This window comes from Toxorhynchites rutilus, chromosome 2 (genome assembly GCF_029784135.1).
Source record: "Toxorhynchites rutilus septentrionalis strain SRP chromosome 2, ASM2978413v1, whole genome shotgun sequence".
Lineage (NCBI taxonomy): Eukaryota > Metazoa > Arthropoda > Insecta > Diptera > Culicidae > Toxorhynchites > Toxorhynchites rutilus.
The window spans coordinates 63,119,597-63,137,146 of record NC_073745.1 but is presented as its reverse complement, the minus strand read 5'-3'; the positions used below and the strand labels follow the sequence as shown (position 1 = coordinate 63,137,146).

Sequence of the window (17,550 nt, the reverse complement as noted above, 5' to 3'; positions counted from 1 at the left end):
CCCTTGCTTCGTTCGAATTCGTCAGCTTCTATCGAACAAAATTGTTTGTTTCTATTCGTACAATCAAATTTTCGTGCGTACTCCGAGCCAATGTAACCTTACCCTTAAGCTGACCAAACGTACGCCTTCGTACGATTTTGATTGTCCCGCCTTTTTTATCAATTTGTACCGTGTTTTGAGTATACAGAAAATTTTCATATTCCTTAATATTCCACTATCATCATTTTCAGAAATTTTATTCGAATAAACATCTGATCCCATCTGCATTGGGATTTTGTATTCGCAGCGATTTCACACAACTGTCTTCAACATGCAATCGATATTGAAAACTCTGTTGTAAAACTTAATAAATATCTTCATATTTACACGATCTGTGTAGAAAAACCGATGAGTTTTCGTGGTTTTGTCGGTGAACATGATGCTAAATTGTTTGAGCAGGGTAATACATGATTCCTTTCATTTGGACCTTGGAGAATCCTCTCTTAGTATCTTTGAAGAATTGCCGTTAGATGATTTTATTAGAATTTTTATCAGCGTTTACACGCTGCGCCATCTGGTAAATGAGGATGTTTTGTTTTTTTGGTATGAAATTCGTTCAAATTTTCTAGAAAAATCAGAATTTATCTTCAAATTTCCCGTTTTCATGTATTCTTTCCACGCTGAAAAGGTTAGAAAATCATCATTTTACAATGTGCTATGTATATTACGAGGAATGGCTTGTTATAAGTATTGTAACTTTAATTTTTTTCAACTAAGGCAACCCTTTTCGTGCCGTGTGCCAAACGGTCGTCGAGCCAGACGAACTACTCGTCTGTTTTTAGTCGAGCTAGGCTTCTGGAATATGAAAACAAACGAGACGAGCGCTCGTCTGTTCGTCTCGTTTTCTGGAATAGGGCCTTAAAGATTAGGTAGGAGTAGTGGGGGCAAAGTGGTCACCTGTTTGTTTGGTAGTATAACAATTGACTATAGATGCCGTATTGCTTGAATAATTTAATGACTTTTGAGTCACCCTGTATTTCAGTAGAGCTGGTGTATGTCAAAATATAAATAAAAACAGAAATTGCTCTATGGATAGCCATTCGGCCGTAGTTCTGACGTAGTGACCACTTTACCTCCAAGCACAAAAAAAAGTTCGATTTTTCACCTTTTTTTCTAATAATGAAAAGTGTACTATTTTGAATTTTTATAGTAAAAGTCGTTCGCTATCTTGAACAACAATGGGTTGAACTATAATATTCTTCGAAAAACGGTAATTGAAGCGGTATGTGGACGCTTCTTCTTCTTCTTAAATGGCGTTAACGTTCCCTGTGGAACTTTTGCCGTCTTAACGTATGCATTAATTAGCGTCATTTAATAATACTTAGTTGAGATTTCTTAAGCCAAATAACACGCCTTGAATGTATTCCGAGAGGCAAGCTCTAGAATACGCGTGACCTCAGTGCAAGTCGAAGGAACTTTCTCTGACAAAAAATCCCCCGGCCAGAACCGGAATCGAACCCGAACACCCGGCATGATAATGTGAGACGCTAACCACTCGGCCACAGGTGCACACATGTGGACGCTAGGAATGAGTATATTCCTTAGGGTGACCGGTATGCCCCCACTTCCCCTATGCGCATATCCCTAAAATGTGTGGAAAATGGTCCTGAGCAAATCTACCAGACATCGAAGATTTATTTATTTATAATGATACTACATCCCATTGAGAGATTAGATCTTCTACACAATTTTTCGCCAATAATCCCGATCCATGGCTGCAGTTCTCCAACTCCCGGCTGCACCGATTCTTGCCAAGTCCTGCTCCACCTGGTCCAACCACCTCGCTCGTTGGACTCCTCTCCTTCTTGTTCCTACCGGATTCGATGCGAACACCATCTTTGCAGGGCTGCTGTCCGGCAATCTTGCAACCTTGCCCTGCCCATCGCACTCGTCCAGCCTTGGCGACTTTCTGAATGCTGGGTTCGCCGTAGAGTTGCGCCAGTTCGTGGTTCATTCTCCTTCTCCATACTCCGCTTTCCTGTACACCACCGTATATTGTTCTGAGCACTCGGCGTTCGAAAACACCAAGCGCTTGTGAGTCCTCTCCAAGCATCGTCCATGCTTCGTGCCCATAGAGAACAACCGGTCGAATTAGGGATTTGTACATGGTACACTTCGTACGGGGTCGGAGTTTGTTGGACCTCAAGGATTTGCGGAGCCCATAGTAGGCTCGACTTCCATTGACAATGCGTCTTCGAATTTCACGGCTGTTGTTGTTGTCAGTTGTTATCAACGAGCCAAGGTAGACAAATTCCTCTACCACCTCGAGCTCGCCGAGCTCGCCGTCGATCACAACACTACTACCAAGAAGAACTCTGTTGCGATCAGTCCCTCCTGCTAGCATGTATTTAGTCTTAGACGCATTGATCCCAAGCCCAATCAGCCCTGGTTCGTGTTTCAGTCGGGTATACAAGTCGACTACCGTCGCATGTGTTCTTCCGATTATGTCCACGTCGTCGGCGAAGCAGAAAAACTGACTAGACTTGTTGAAAATCGTGCCCCGCATGTTGAAGCCCGCTCTCCGCATAACACCTTCCAGCGCCACGTTGAAGAGCAGACAGGAGATTCCATCGCCTTGTCGAAGTCCCCTGTGAGTCTCAAATGATTCCGACAGCTCACCTGAGATCCGCACACCGTTCATCGTTGCCTGAATCAGTCTTGTCAGCTTTCGGGGAAAGCCGTGTTCGTCCATGATCCTCCATAGCTGTCGTCGGTCGATTGTATCATATGCGGCCTTGAAGTAGACGAAGATGTGGTGTGTAGGGACCTGATACTCGCGGCACTTTTGGAGGATCTGCCGCAGTGTAAAAATCTGGTCCGTCGTCGAGCAACCGGGCATGAATCCGGCCTGATAACTTCCCACAAATCTACTTACTATTGTCGATAGGCGGCGGAAGAGGATCTGAGACAAAATTTTGTAGGCACCATTCAGGATTGTGATGGCACGATAGTTCCCACAATTCAACTTGTCGCCTTTTTTATAGATGGGGCTGATTACCCCGTCCTTCTACTCCTCCGGTAGCTGTTCTGTGTCCCAGATCCTGACTATCAACCGGTGCATACACTCTACAAGTTTTCTCGGCCCTCCCTTGAAGAGCTCCGCTACGAGGCCATCCTTACCAGCTGCTCTGTGATTCTTGAGCTGATTAATGGCCTCCTTAACTTCACCCATCGTCGGGGGTGGTACGTCGTCGTTGTTCATTGCACCGGTGTAGTCCTCCTCAGCGCCGTCTAGGTCTCCTGTCTGCGCGCTGTTCAGGTGTTCATCGTAGTGCTGCCTCCACCTTTCGATCACATCGCGTTCGTTCGTCAAGATGCCTCCTTCCTTGTTTCTGCACATTTCGGCCCGCGGCACAAAGCCTTTGTGCGAGGCGTTTAGTTTCTTGAAGAACTTCCGCGATTCTCGAGAACAATAAAGCAGCTCCATCTCCTCACACTCTTTCTCTTCCAGGCGGCGCTTTTTTTCCCGAAAGAGATGTGTTTGCTGCCTTCGTTTCAGTCTGTATCGTTCCACGTTTTGTCGAGTCGCTCGTTGCAGCATGGCTGCGCGTGCTGCATCCTTCTCGTTCAGGACATCGAAGATATGAAAATGTATAAACAAGACGAAACTAACCGAAGTAAAAAAAACATCGCAGTGTACACCCAGATTTTTTTTTACGCGGGGGATCTTCTTCTTCTTCTTGAATGGCGTTTACGTTCCCTGTGAAACTTTTGCCGTCCCAACGTATGCGCATTCACTAGCGTCATTTATTAATACTTAGTTGATATTTCCAAATAACACGCCTTGAATGTATTCCGAGGGGCAAGCTCTAGAATACGCGTGACCACAGTGCAAGTCGAAGGAAAATTCTTTGACGAAAAATCCCCCGGCCAGAACGGGAATCGAACCCGAACACCCGGCATGATAATGTGAGACGCTTACCACTCGGCCACGGGTGCACCACCTCGTATATAAAACCGCGTTGATTGGGAAATCCGCGTAAAAAAACCGCGTTAATTGGAAAATCCGCGTAAAAAACCGTGTTAATTCGAAAAACCGCGTAAATTGGAAAATCAGCGTGAAAAAAACCATGTCACCTAATGATAGATATCATGATAGAATGGGATTATCCTTACGTAGAGCGGAAGTAAAAAGTTGATTGTTACTCGCTTCCGAAAACGCGTAGTTTTTTCCTGCAATTTCGTTGGTTACTGGTAGCTATAGTTCGGTTTTCTCACGAATGAGGACATCTGCTGTTGCTAGAAGATTTCTTTGGGATGTGTACACTCTACTGCCGAGGCACGTGCTGTACCACTATTGGACCGTCCAGAGCTAAGTAGACAGGGGAATCCATTCACAAATCGCTGCCCGTAAAAACCCCATCCCGTTGTACAGCCCGCTGAGCTACCCGTTACCTAACACATAAAATCCACGTCAGAATCTTTATAAGGTGCAGCAATAATTTCTTTCATAACGAGAGGCGAATGAACTGAAAAGTTTAAAGCCTCTTTAATTCAACATCATCATCATCTTTCATAAGCGCTATGCTCCGTTACAAGCATTAATTAGCGTAATATGCTCTGAGGAAACATAAGAGAAAAATGTGAGCTGAGGGGGAGATGTGATTTGCACTGGTCTCTTTTTACGCGTAAAAAAACCGAGTTAATTGGAAAATCCGCGTAAAAAAATCGCGTTAATTGGAAAATCCGCGGAAAAAAACCGCGTTAATTGGAAAATCCGCGTAAAAAAAACACGCGAAAAAACGCGTAAAAAAACCTGGGTGTACTACAATATATTTGCTCCAGATCAACAATTTACAGTAACCTGTTCGGTTCTCGTTCCACTGTATGTACAGTACTCCACAAACTCACGAATGGTCGTATGATACAAAGGCATGCCTTTCAACGTCTGTGAGTTCGATTCGGTTATTCGAGCCACTACATAATCTCCTGCCGTTATCATTTTCCGCTCATCCGATCTAGGATCCCGCACGGGGATCATTCCCGAAGGAATAATAACTTTAATATTTCCATCATTTCGTCCATAAAGATCATCTTGCGAGCGTTTACTAGATCCTTCTACCAAAATAAGCTGTAACTGTCCAACGAAGCGTGCATTCAACTCCTGAGCACCAGTACGAAATACTGAGAACATTTCCTGTAGCCGCTGTTTCTTCACTTCATCGGGTACATCATCCTTGAAACGACGATGGGCAGTTGTTTTCTACAATAAAATGGTTCACATCAGTCTGGAACGAAAACAAGCTCAATCGAATCTTACCTCTCGCATGCTGTAAGCAAATAAATAGGCTACATGGTATTTAATTTCACGAAGTAGCGAAATAGTTTCAGCAAATTCCTCGTCCGTTTCCCCGCAGAATCCACAAATGAAGTCACTCGACAATGTTACATTTGGGATGATAGACCGAATTTCGTTGACTAGCGAAAGATATGCTGCAAATAACAGAAAAAACTTCAGTTGATCTCCAAAACTTTTATGTGTGACTTCAAACCTTCTCTTGTATACCCCCGTCGCATTCGTTCCAGCACTGTTGAACTTCCCGATTGTGCTGGCAAATGGAAACTATTACATATATTCGGATACTTTGCGATCGTTTCCAGCAATCTCGTGGGGAAATCCTTTGGATGTGGCGAGGTGAATCTAATTCGCACTTCTGGAACCGTTTCTGCTAGCTCACTGAGCAGATCAGAGAATCTTAAACCTCCTATCTTGGTTTTGTAAACCGTTTTGAAACCAGGAACTATTACGGTTGCCTGCTTTTCTCCCTCTGGCTCCCGACTAGTATCCCGGTAACTGTTCACATTTTGCCCAAGCAGCGTGATCTCTTTTATACCCAGGGCCTCCAGATGCAGAATCTCTTCCTTTATGGAGCTTATCGGTCTGGACCGCTCCTTCCCTCGTGTGAAAGGAACAATACAGTACGAACACATATTGTCACAACCGCGCATAATCGACACAAAAGCTGTCCGTGAGTTTTGATCTAACTTGACCGGCATTACATCGGCATACGTTTCGTCCAACGAGAGCAGAACATTTATCGCTTTCTGACCATTCTGTCCAGTGGCTAGCAGTCGAGGAAGATCCTTATAGCTATCTGGGCCGGCAACCACATCAACAACCTGTTCTTTTTCCACCAATTGCTGCTTCAATCGTTCCGCCATACATCCCAAGACACCAATCTGCAGCGGGCTCCATTTGCCACGATTTCTTTTCAGTGCCCGAATTTGCTTGAGCCTGGTCCATACCCTAGCCTCTGCTCCCTCTCGAATAGCGCATGTAACCACCAACACAATGTCCGCATCGTCAATGCTCTGAGTTCGCAGATAGTTGTGGCTTTGTAAAATGGACCAAACAATTTCCGTATCACTAGTATTCATTTGGCAACCGTAAACTTCGAAAAATATCTTCCTGTTGTTACCTAACAGCACCTCTTTCGGGACATACGGAACATCTGCTGCCCGTGATACCTGGTGAATTTTTATGGAGCTTGTAGGCTGTGATTTCTGGATGAAATCCTGGAGACTAGGTCCATGCTGAAACCGGTCATGACTGGATCGAGTGCTTCGGGGCCAGCTAGCGATTCGTGGTAACAATTCCTGGGAAGCTCTTATGGTTTTGTATCGTCGTATAATGTTGTACATCGTCTGTGGATTATTGTTCCGAACGAATTGAAAAATCCTACACCGAAACTATCGATGCCTTCAGTGTCTTGTTTATATTGTAACAAAAACAAAAACATTGTGCACCATAAAAACGTGCCATTTCTGTTCTGGTGCACGATAAATACCACGACAAATACAATACGGTAGCGCGACTTACACTGAGAGAAATAATAAGTAAATATAACGAATTTTTTGGTAGATACTACCAATCTATAGTCATTTTCGACCGTACTAATAAACACATATGCCAAGCAGAACAATGATTCGGAAGCCCAATATCGGCTACATTTTCTCGCCGAAAATGCACGTATCAGAATTATATCCTTATTATACCTCCGTATTGCCTTATAGGAACAATGAAAATGGTTAATACGCGCTTTTCTAACCAATTTTCAGATATGACAATATCCAAGCTTACTAATGTTATCGAGTAAAATATACTAATCTCTGGTAGGGATGCGGGTTTGTTGACAATATGTACAAAAAATTTGTACATTCTACTAATTTTGCATTACCAAATATATTTAGTAGTTTTCGACCGAGGATATTTCTAAGGGTATGAGAAAGGCCTTGCAGCCATCTTGGATTTTGTATGTAAACAATCTGCAATATTTTGCAATATGTTTTTTTGCTTCTTGTGTTGGGAATTGTTTTGGTGGCAATAAGGCTAGGCGCAAATTGAGAAGCGTATAGCGCTCGTAAGCGAACGCGAGACTACCAACACGACTCATACGTGCCACAAACGTAGCGTGGTGGAGCGCATATTGAGTCGCAGTTTGGTGTAAATAACATGCCACTCGCATACAATGACTGATTAACACAGAGTTGCGCGATATATTTATTTACTAACACAATCACCCGACCAGTACAGCCATACAGTGTCAAACCCACGGCGCTATATGATTGTTCACCAACACAACTACCACAACCGGCATGACCAGCACGAGAAACTGTGGTTCAGCCACAGCGTCGCGCGAGTCGTGTCTCACGAGCGCTCCACCATCTCGCGTCATCTGGCCAATTTGCGAAGTTCTATCTGTTTTCATTAGCCACAAAAACAGGCGCTATATCGCGCCAAGTTACTCGCGCTATATGCGTCTCAATTTGCGCCGCGCCTAAGAGCATTGAAAAGTTGAAAAGTAAGTCTTTCACGGTTATGGTTAGGTTTGTAATATACTCTATCTTATTATATGTTTCAGCTCAAGAGAATAAATCGACTCTCGGTGTCGGTCGGTGATGGATATATTTTTCCCGCGTTTTGCAGTTAGAGACGTCGGTTGATTGTTCGATTAATTCAAATAATCGAATATCTGAAATTTTAATCGAGTAATTTTTTATTAAATAATGAAAAATCTAAATATGAATACATCGAATAATAATTTAAGTAATCGCTATTAATAAAAAAGGGAATATTTTTTTCAAAAAATACAGTGCAAAATTTGTTTAACCGTCGGTGTTTCGTCGAAATTCATCGAATATGCTAAACCATTTACGGTTGAAGCATAAAAATGGGAAGAAGAATTCAGGGTCTGCAGGAGTAACATGCGGACTTGAAGAAGGAGGTCTCAACTCCCGTTCTAAAATAGTAGTATTCAAACTTCGGGTGCCAAGGAAAAAATATCATACTAGTAGTCAATGGTTCTATAAATATACTTCATTAGAACTAGTAGTTATAGGGAAAAAGCAGAAAAATACACACAAATCAGCTATTTCAACAACATTCGAAGAATAGGTAATTTTGAACAGTAAACATTTTATGTTGGTACAATAAAAATATTGTGGATCATTTTCATGGCGTGCTCTTTTTTCAATCGTCCTTCAAAAATCATGAAATGGCAAATTTATCAATATACTGAAATACCATTTCATTCAAGAACCATTATTCTGTACCATGTTTATTTCAAAATTCTATTTAATGTAACTTTTAAAATTATGACATCATTTTTTTATTATAAATGACTGTTCGTTTTGATTACAAGAAATAAATATTCGCTCGATTAATCGCACACTGAAAGACAATTAAAAATTTAAATTGAAAAATGACCCCACGATTAATCGAATAAACGAAAAATTTAGACATCTCTATTTGCAATCAAATCCCTTCCCACAATCCTCTGTATATTTATACCGTTTCCCCTCGCGCACTTATTGACGACCTGGTCACACCTTTATTCAACACATCTTGGATAAATACAATACGCGTTAACGGCATTGAGCTTCGTATTACGAAATGGGGGAGTAGGCATGACAATATGGGTTTGCAAAAGAAATGAACACGCTTTTAAAATAAAAATCCTGAATGAAAATTATTTTTCCCAAACCAAATTAGTACTCTATTTGAATGAAAATCACTTTTGCTTGCAAGTAGTGAAAAAATATTAAAATATCAAAATGTCTAAAGATAATTTTATATTATAATGGCAAGTTTAGGTGAGAACATCTGAAGGTTCATAGAAATTAGTTTAAATTAGGGTCAGAACAACGTACTTCTAGTAGGTAAATAACGCCAAGAAAAAAAAATTTCATACAAATTTTAGTAATTTAAAACTGCCTTAGGGCCGACTAATCTGATAGAGAAGAGTTGGTCTCATACAAACTAACGTCGTATCCAGATGTCGACACCATTCCGCCGTCAACGCGAATACGGCACCGCGACTTATGAGAAAGGCCTTTCAGCCATCTTGGATTTTATATGTAAACAATCAGCAATATTTTGCTTTTTTTTTTTGCTTTTTGTGTGTGGAATTGTTTTGGTGGCAATAAGAGCATTGAAAAGTTGAAAGGTAAGTCTTTTACGGTTAAAGCTAGGTTTGTAATATACTCTTTCTTATTTTATGTTTCAGCTCAAGAGAACAAATCGACTTTCGGTGTCGGTTGGTGATGGAATTAGATTTCCTGCGTTTTGCAGTCAATTCCCTTTCCACAGTCCTCTGTATACTTATACAGTTTCCCCTGGCGCACTTATTGACGACACGGTCACACCTTCTCTCTATATATAAAAATGTTGTGTTCGTTTGTGTACGCTTTTTTTCCCTGTTGGGTGTGAACCACTGCGTCCATTATTTTGACGCATATTATGGTATACCCCTTTTTATACTACACTTCAAGCTTATCTACTACTTATTGATGAAGGAGTAGATTGAAGGCTATAGCGTGATAGGTGCCAATCAGGAATGATTTGTTTGATAAAATTTATAATCCTGATCAACGACGCAGACCAAATTTTCTTGGGCTCCAGAATAGCTTTATCAAGGTGTCTGCGTCCAGTTAGAGCTCCGCAGTTACAGAGAAAATGTTCCGAGGTTTCGCTTTCGGCATAACAAAAGCGACAAATATCATCTTGTGCTAAACCTATGTTCTTAAGATGGTATTTACTCAGTGTCCTGTGAATGTGCTGAAGTCTCTCTTATTAAGGCTTAGCAGCTGTTGAGTAATTTGAATACTCGGCGTAATACATTTTTTCGCCTGTTTAATTTTTGCAGCCATCCAATTGGCTGTCACTTCCCGGTGTTCTCATTTTTTCAGCTCGATTTTCAACACACAGTCAGAAAGTTCACAGAATGGTTCTGGATGGTGAGTTTGAGCCGTTATCGTGTACGCGCTAAAAACTCGAAAAGTAAAGAACCAATTGAGCCCAAAGTTGGACCCAATATACATTTCACTCCAATGAATGCTGTTACGGCATAAAAAATTGGAAAAATTGAAGAAAAATTATTTTTGATATGGCCATAGTGCGTTTCTGAAATTAAGCTTCTAATGGAAATCGACCATTTCGTATTAAATATGAGTTCTTTGTAATGGAAACATCTTTTTTCCAAGTGTTTGACAGAATTGGGAACTGAAATTGTGTTTCGAAATGATTTAAAATTTATCGATTTCCCTCCTCTATCTCTATCTCTCTATATAGCAACATTTTTAGTGTTCGTTTGTGTACGCGTTAAAAACTCGAAAAGTGTGGAACCGATTAAGCTCAAACTATGATACAATATACAAAACAGCCTACACTTCTTGGATTGTTGTTACGACATGAAAAATTGAAGAAAATCAACTCAATCATGTAACACTATGTGCCACAGCAAAGCGTGGCAGGTACAGCTAGTTAGTATATATATATATATATATATATATATATATATATATATATATATATATATATATATATATATATATATGCACACACCTTGGTTTGGATCAAGATGTGTGGAATAAAGCACGATAGATACAATACGGTAGCGCGACTTATGAGAAAGGCCTTTCAGCCATCTTGGATTTTGTATGTAAACAATCTGGTTTGCAATATACTCTATCTTATTATATGTTTCAGCTCAAGAGAATAAATCGACTCTCGGTATCGGCTGGTGATGGAGATAATTTTCCCGCGTTTTGCAGTTAGAGACGTCGGTTAATCGTTCGATAGATGCAAATAATCGAATATCTGCAATTTTATTCGAGGAGTTTTGTATCGAATAATGAAAAATCAAAATATGAATACATCGAATAATTATCAAAGTAATCGCGATTAATGAAAAAGTGAACGTTTTTTCTAAAAATTCAGTGCAAAATTTCTTGTAGCGTGTTTTTAGGGTCTTTTTTGATGAGAATAATGTACCTTCTAGATAGTTAATAGAGGATTTCTAGAAACTTCCTGCGACTTGTTTTTTTGTCGATATTGTTCCCGAAGCCCGAAGCTGTAACTGTAAAAATAACCATAAGCTACCGATTAATTTATAGTTTACAGTTTACAATTCTTTCGCAAGTGTAATTCTTTCACAAGTGTGTATATGTGTGGCTATTGTATTTAGTGAACAACTATACGAATGTCAAACATTTGTACATTACTTTTGCACGTATGAATCTAACGACAAATAATGTATGAATCTGTTCAATCCGGTGACAAAAAGGACTAAAATCAAATAATAATAGTCCGAAAATGATATTATGCATTTTATTTAATAAGTATTCCACCCCACTGACATTAATTTATACATTTCATTGAACAATATTCTAAAATAGCAAAAAAGTCACTTGTCCAAAAAAGTTACTCCTGTACTCGTGTTGGTGTCTCAGACCGAAAGTGATGAAAAAGTGATACACGTCCCCTTTGTACCAACTCATACGATACGCTAAACGATGACGAACAACGAATGACGAAACTAGAGAAAATCGCAATGTTGATATTTTCTGAGAAATGAACGAATTATTGATTTCTCGGTCTCTCAGACCTATGCGCGAGTAAAGAAGTGTTAACCGTCATGGTGTTTCGTCAAAATCCATCGAATATGCTGAACCATTTACGATTGAAGCATAAAAATGATTGCCTGGTGGTGGAATTCTGGGCCTGCAGGAGTAAAATGAAGACTTGAAGAAGGTAGCCTCAGCTCCCGTTCTAAAATAGTATTCCAATTCAGAGTGCCATGGAAAATATACTATACTAGTGGTCAATGGTTCTATAAATATACTTCTTTTGAACTAGTAGCTATAGGGACCAAGTAGAAATATTCAAACAAATCAGTTATTTCAACAACATTCGAAGAATAGGTAATTTTGAACAGAAAAAAAATTATGTTGGTGTAATAAAAATATTGTGCATCATTCTCATGATGTGCTCTTCATTCAATTGTCCTCAAAAAATCATGGAATGGCAAATTTTTCAATATACTGAAATACAATTTCATTCAAAAACCATTATTCTGCACCATGTTTATTACAAAATTATGTTTAATGTAACTTTAAAAATTATGACATATTTTTTTATCATGAATGTCTGTTCTTTTTGATTACAAGAAATAAATATTCGCTCGATTAATCGAATACTGAAAGACAATTATTCGAATGAATCGAATATAAAAAAATGACCCCACGATTAATCGACAATCGAATAAACGAAAAATTTAGACATCTCTTTTTGCAGTCAAATACCTTTCCACAGTCCTCTGTATATATATAGCGTTTCCCCTCGCGCACTTATTGACCACACGGTCACACCTTTATTCCACACATCTTGGTCTGTAACCGGTTGACCAAAAAGCCTATTCGTGACATTCTTCCTGAAATGCATTTGCAGAATTCACCTACGGTCGAACGTCAAATCAAAAACAATCGATTCGTCCAAAAAGAGAACACTCCCTTTATCGAGAACATTGTTGAAATTTTAATACTCAGCCCAAGCTCCGGTAAAGTGATTATTTTGTATTTTAGAAGGCACATAACTGTGATATGAGCCGCTGGGATCAAAGAACTGAAGGTACTGTTGAATGTGAAGATGACCATTCCCTGTCGCGACTAATAATTTGTTGCACTCTAATCGGATATTGATTATGCAAATAAAGCCCTACTGTATATTGCCTACAGGAACGTGGAGTACTCCATGTAAACAAAAGTTAAAAATATCTGTAACTCCTAATATTTGATATTGATTGAAACGTAGATATTTAATTTTGCCAGTTGTTTGCCCCCCAAATTTGCCACAGGACATTCACGGGCTCGCCGAGATCAAGATAAAAATCAAGGCAAAACCCGATCTCGCAGTCGCTCGCGTTCACCGGTTGAAACTAGGCTGCATGAGCTGGAACAGGATAACCCTCGGAGGGAACGTCAGTTGAAAGAAGTTTCTCAACAGCTTCAAAACCATTCTGATGACAGCTCCAGCGCAGATTCTAGCAACGGTAAGATTCAACTAATCTTTATTTTCCCGAGTTATATGCATTCTTCTGTAAATATCGAGAACACCCCTTTCAAGGATCAAACTCAGCAGATGCATCACCGTCGGATCCGATCAAATCCAAGGTTGGATTCAATTTTCAAAAACCTTCCACAAGTAGTCTGAGCGGCACGAAGACTTCATCAAGCTTTCAGATGCAAAAGGGAAAGCCCAGTGCAATCCAGATGAAGCTGATGACGGCTCAGAAAAAGGAAACCCCAAAGTTGATGAAACCCGTGGCGAATGCCTTTGCCGCCGACGACAGCGACGACGAGCCGGAAGAAATGCCAGCCGAGTGTCGAATGCGCATGAGAAACATCGGACGAGATACGCCCACATCCTCGGGTCCAAATTCGTTCGGTAAAACCAAGCATGGCTTCTGTGATGCCAAGAAAATTTTCGAGAAAAAGTTAAACTCTCTGACCGATGGTTAGATTATAGCGCTCTGATACCGTGAAATCCGCAACGGATGAGATTCTTTGCCCTCCCTGGAGTTTACTTAATAATGTTCTTCATTTTCAAAGACTAACAATATAGATCTTAAGTTTAGGTGTGTTCTCCCCCGAGCGACCCAATAAAATTAGTGAATATGACGAGCAGATTTATCGGCGTTTGCTGTGCTTTATCCGCTGTAGAATGGATTACTCACCTTACCCTTTGATGGTGTTGAAGAGAAATAAAGTCTAGGCCAATCTTATTTAAATATGGTTGTGTTTGATTTAGAATTTGCACTGAGAAGTCCGAATGGAGCCTAAGGACAAATAAGGAACAACAACTCAAGTCGACGAATCACGTCGAACTGAAGAACACTAAAAATATATTTTTTCCAGAATGAAGTAAGAGCAATTTAACATGATCCAAAAAAGATGTGAAAAAAAAATAAAATTGTTGTGTAATCCTGATATTGGCATTGTATTTGACGGTGATATGGACAGCGACAACAAAACAGCAGAGGGGCGAAATAAATATTTCACATCAAGTGTAGAAGAAATTCATCAAAATACTGATTCTTCATTGAACCAACTAAATTCCAGTTTTCCAACATTACATGGAAACATGGAAACACTGAAGAGGTTGGTGATGGATTTAAAAAAATGTGCAGAAGTTGAAGAAATTGGCAGAAGAGTACTAGTAGGTGTTTTTGATATTATCAAGCAGCACCTGTTATACATAGTAAATGAATCGATGCTCCAAGGCGAATGCCCGCACAGTTGGAAGAAATCTGTTGTCGTGCCTATTCCCAAGAATCTGAACTCGCCAAAACCAGAAGACCGTAGACCAGCTAACATATTATCAAATGGAAAATGGAATTTGGGTTGAAGAATAATCTGGAAACGTTCAGGAAACGCCATTCATGTGAAACGGCACTCAATTTGTTGCTACTGAAATGGAAACATGCTATAGAGGAAAAGAAAGTAGTTCTCGCTGTATTTATAGATTTAAAAAGGGCTTCCGAAACAATTGATCGGAGAAAACTAGTCAAATTGCTTTCCAATTATGGTGTGACAGGATCTATAAAAAAAAGGTTTGTGAGTTATATCTTCGGTGGAACCAGCGAATCCGATTGTGACTCAAGGAAGTGTTCTGGGGCCATTGTTGTACTTGCTGTATATCAATGATATCTAACAGGTGTTAAACAATAGTGACTTGATCTTGATCGCTGACGACACGGTGATATTCGTTGTTGCAGATACGCTGCAAGACTGTTACAGAAACATGAACCATAAACTGCAACGTCTAGATGACTAGCTGAAATGGAAAAGACTAAAGCTGAACATAAACAAATGCATGATAGCAGTGTTGTAGTAAGGGTAGACAGCGCCACCGGCAAACTACGAAAATTGCGCCCCAAAAAATACCACTTTTTTCGATATTTTCACTAGGTTTGAGATTGCGATATTTTGAGAAAACTAATCGCTTTTACCAATGTTCACTTTGAGTAGTTTATTCATATTTAGAAGGCTAGAAATATCATTACCAGCTTCGCTTATTCTCTATCCAAATCTTTGCCTTGTGCGCATGTGTGAAGCAAAATTGTCCACAATTGCATCTTAATCAAGGTTTGCTAGCGATTTTTTCTCGATCGAAAGAATTGCGAAGTCGTTGAGTCGCTCTTGGTTCATTTTAGAACGCAGATAATTTATAATCATTTCAGCTTGCTGGGAGTTGGGCGGGGGGTTTTCGTAGCCACACTGGTTGCGCGGTCGCTACTGTGTAATTTAAAATTTATAGAAACCATAAACATGTAATATGTACACGATTAAAACCCGGCTCTGCTACAGCTGAAATACTAATAAGCCTAAAACAAATAAACAAATGGGATAAAGAAAAGTTTGCTGAAACTGCGTTCGCACGATGCCACTGTAACTGGAAGTGTCGTAGCGCCGTCTCGATGCTAGGATAAACGGCTTCGAGAGAATATCGAGAGAATATAAGATGCCTAAAGGCGTCGAAGAAATCAAGTCAGGGAATAGGTCCTTCATCTGCGTCTTGAACACTTCCACCTCTGATACAAGTTCCACTGGGAATACTTCTGTCCGAAATTTGACCCAGCCTGCATCAATTGATCCATGCTCATAGATGTTAGTCCGTCTCCCGTTATAAATGAATGATCTGATGCTATATCCGCTATAGCTTCTCCACGTTGTTCCAACTGCAATATTATTTTCTCGAGTGCAGAGATAACCTCCATCCGAAAACTATCTTCACTCGTTAGAGGGGCTGTGGAGTTTCCAGTTGTTTTCATTCTTCATGGTCGAATAGCTTCAAAATTGCCAGGGATACCAAGTTGAATACTTTTCTTTTACGAACTGAATGTCATGTTTAGATGCTTCCTTCCTCATCTCCTCGAATGATGCACGCGAGGCTCTAAGGAGTTTACTTGCTACGTCTAAGGTAAAGTGACCAGATGGTCAGAGGTCTAACGCGGGACACAAAACGTTATGTATTTACGTTATGTGAACATAAACTATAGTTTAGCGAGTCTAAACTGATCAGTATTATTTCTTTCTGAGTATCGGCACTCAGTTGTGATTTTTCGGTGGTTTAGATTTTGTTTAGGCCCGAAAATCATTCGCTCAATCAGAGCATTTACGCCTGGCAAGCACGATTCAAATTCTACAATTTTCTTCAAATTACCGAATGGAATGCTCGAAAATTCCAATTCATTTTTCATCGATTTTAGTGTTAACGTATGCATTCAAAAAAAAAGGACTAATTTCGGATGGCGATGAAAGATAATTTATAGGAATAACTTTTCTTTAAATCTTACGTTTATTAAGTCTTCAACAAATATGATTCAAGGATGTTGATTCGCAGCAGCAGCACTGTCAAGCAACTTGATGATTTTTCTATACTGTAAGCTCCAACCCCACAGCGAAGGTGTTGGTCATCCTGTCCGCCAGATATAGCCGATCTGGTACTTACAATCCCTTTGCCGCTCCTTAAGCCGGGAGATCGAAGCAACCGGTCAAACGGTGGAGAAGAATTTGGCCAAAATTGACATTTTTATGCGGGAGCGTCAGACGAGACCGGTCGTATCTGAGCAGCAGGCAATCACCCAGAAGGAGTAGCTTGAGGTGCTGGTGAAAAACTTCTTTCCGGCGAAAGAAGTGAAAAACTTCTTTTCGTACTCATAATGAAAGACGAGACGTACTTGATGCTAGAATTCAACGAATGACAGGGAACCGGGTACTTTACGTTCCCCAGGTAAGCGATGACGTTGAATATATCATTCACATCAAGTTCTCGAAGAAGGTCCTTCTCTGACAGACGTGAAGGGAATCTCCAAGCCGCTCTTCTTTCGAGTCATATGGTGAACGGGAAGATATATAGTACGAAGTGCTTGCCGGAGTTGGGAAGGTGATGTGATCTTTATGCCGAACCTGGGATCAGCCCATTATGCCAAAAGATCACTGGAGGATGGATCGGCTGGACATAAACATTGTCGCGAAGACCACCAATCTTCCCCAGCTGCGCCCGATGGAAAACTTTTGGGCTGATGGCCAAAATAGAGAGACAGACGATCACCAAAGCCACGAAAAGGTAAAATAACACGCCGATATACATCTTTTCAACGGCCATGGTTCAGGTTCCGGCCAACTTCCGTAAGACCGCCCAGTGCATCATTTACTATACTTCATCAAACA

General features: G+C 40.3%; 2 protein-coding genes across 5 annotated transcripts; one reads left to right on the top strand and one right to left on the bottom strand.

Moving 5' to 3' along the window:
* Window positions 1–3,043: 3,043 nt before the first annotated feature.
* Window positions 3,044–6,810, bottom strand: LOC129769721 (CDK5RAP1-like protein). Its single transcript, XM_055772154.1, has 4 exons — window positions 5,532–6,810; window positions 5,300–5,472; window positions 4,844–5,242; window positions 3,044–3,598 (listed from the first exon to the last, which is right to left on the bottom strand). Exons 1-4 carry the CDS (start codon window positions 6,679–6,681, stop codon window positions 3,047–3,049), a joined length of 2,274 nt encoding a protein of 757 aa, XP_055628129.1. The 5' UTR covers window positions 6,682–6,810; the 3' UTR covers window positions 3,044–3,046.
* A 5,966-nt stretch (window positions 6,811–12,776) lies between these two features.
* LOC129768606 (PEST proteolytic signal-containing nuclear protein-like) lies at window positions 12,777–14,105 on the top strand. 4 transcript variants are annotated; one of them, XM_055770357.1, is made up of 4 exons: window positions 12,777–12,946; window positions 13,032–13,071; window positions 13,147–13,367; window positions 13,427–14,105. In XM_055770357.1, exons 1-4 carry the CDS (start codon window positions 12,919–12,921, stop codon window positions 13,834–13,836), a joined length of 699 nt encoding a protein of 232 aa, XP_055626332.1. In that variant the 5' UTR covers window positions 12,777–12,918; the 3' UTR covers window positions 13,837–14,105. The 4 variants fall into 4 exon arrangements, with proteins under 4 accessions (XP_055626332.1, XP_055626335.1, XP_055626333.1 ...); XM_055770358.1 differs by having other exon boundaries at window positions 12,784–12,946; window positions 13,442–14,105; XM_055770360.1 differs by lacking the exon at window positions 13,032–13,071 and having other exon boundaries at window positions 12,780–12,946; window positions 13,173–13,367.
* The last annotated feature ends 3,445 nt before the right edge of the window (window positions 14,106–17,550 follow it).

Coding starts and splice junctions, on each gene's coding strand:
- LOC129769721 (XM_055772154.1), bottom strand. CDS start 6,681: ATGTACAACATTATACGACGATACAAAACCATAAGAGCTTCCCAGGAA. Junction 5,243..5,299: donor TTGCTTACAGCATGCGAGAG/GTAAGATTCGAT, acceptor ATTTTATTGTAG/AAAACAACTGCCCATCGTCG. Junction 3,599..4,843: donor GTGGAACGAGAACCGAACAG/GTTACTGTAAAT, acceptor CTGAACGAGAAG/GATGCAGCACGCGCAGCCAT.
- LOC129768606 (XM_055770357.1), top strand. CDS start 12,919: ATGAGCCGCTGGGATCAAAGAACTGAAG. Junction 12,947..13,031: donor CTGGGATCAAAGAACTGAAG/GTACTGTTGAAT, acceptor ATGCAAATAAAG/CCCTACTGTATATTGCCTAC. Junction 13,072..13,146: donor AGGAACGTGGAGTACTCCAT/GTAAACAAAAGT, acceptor TAATTTTGCCAG/TTGTTTGCCCCCCAAATTTG.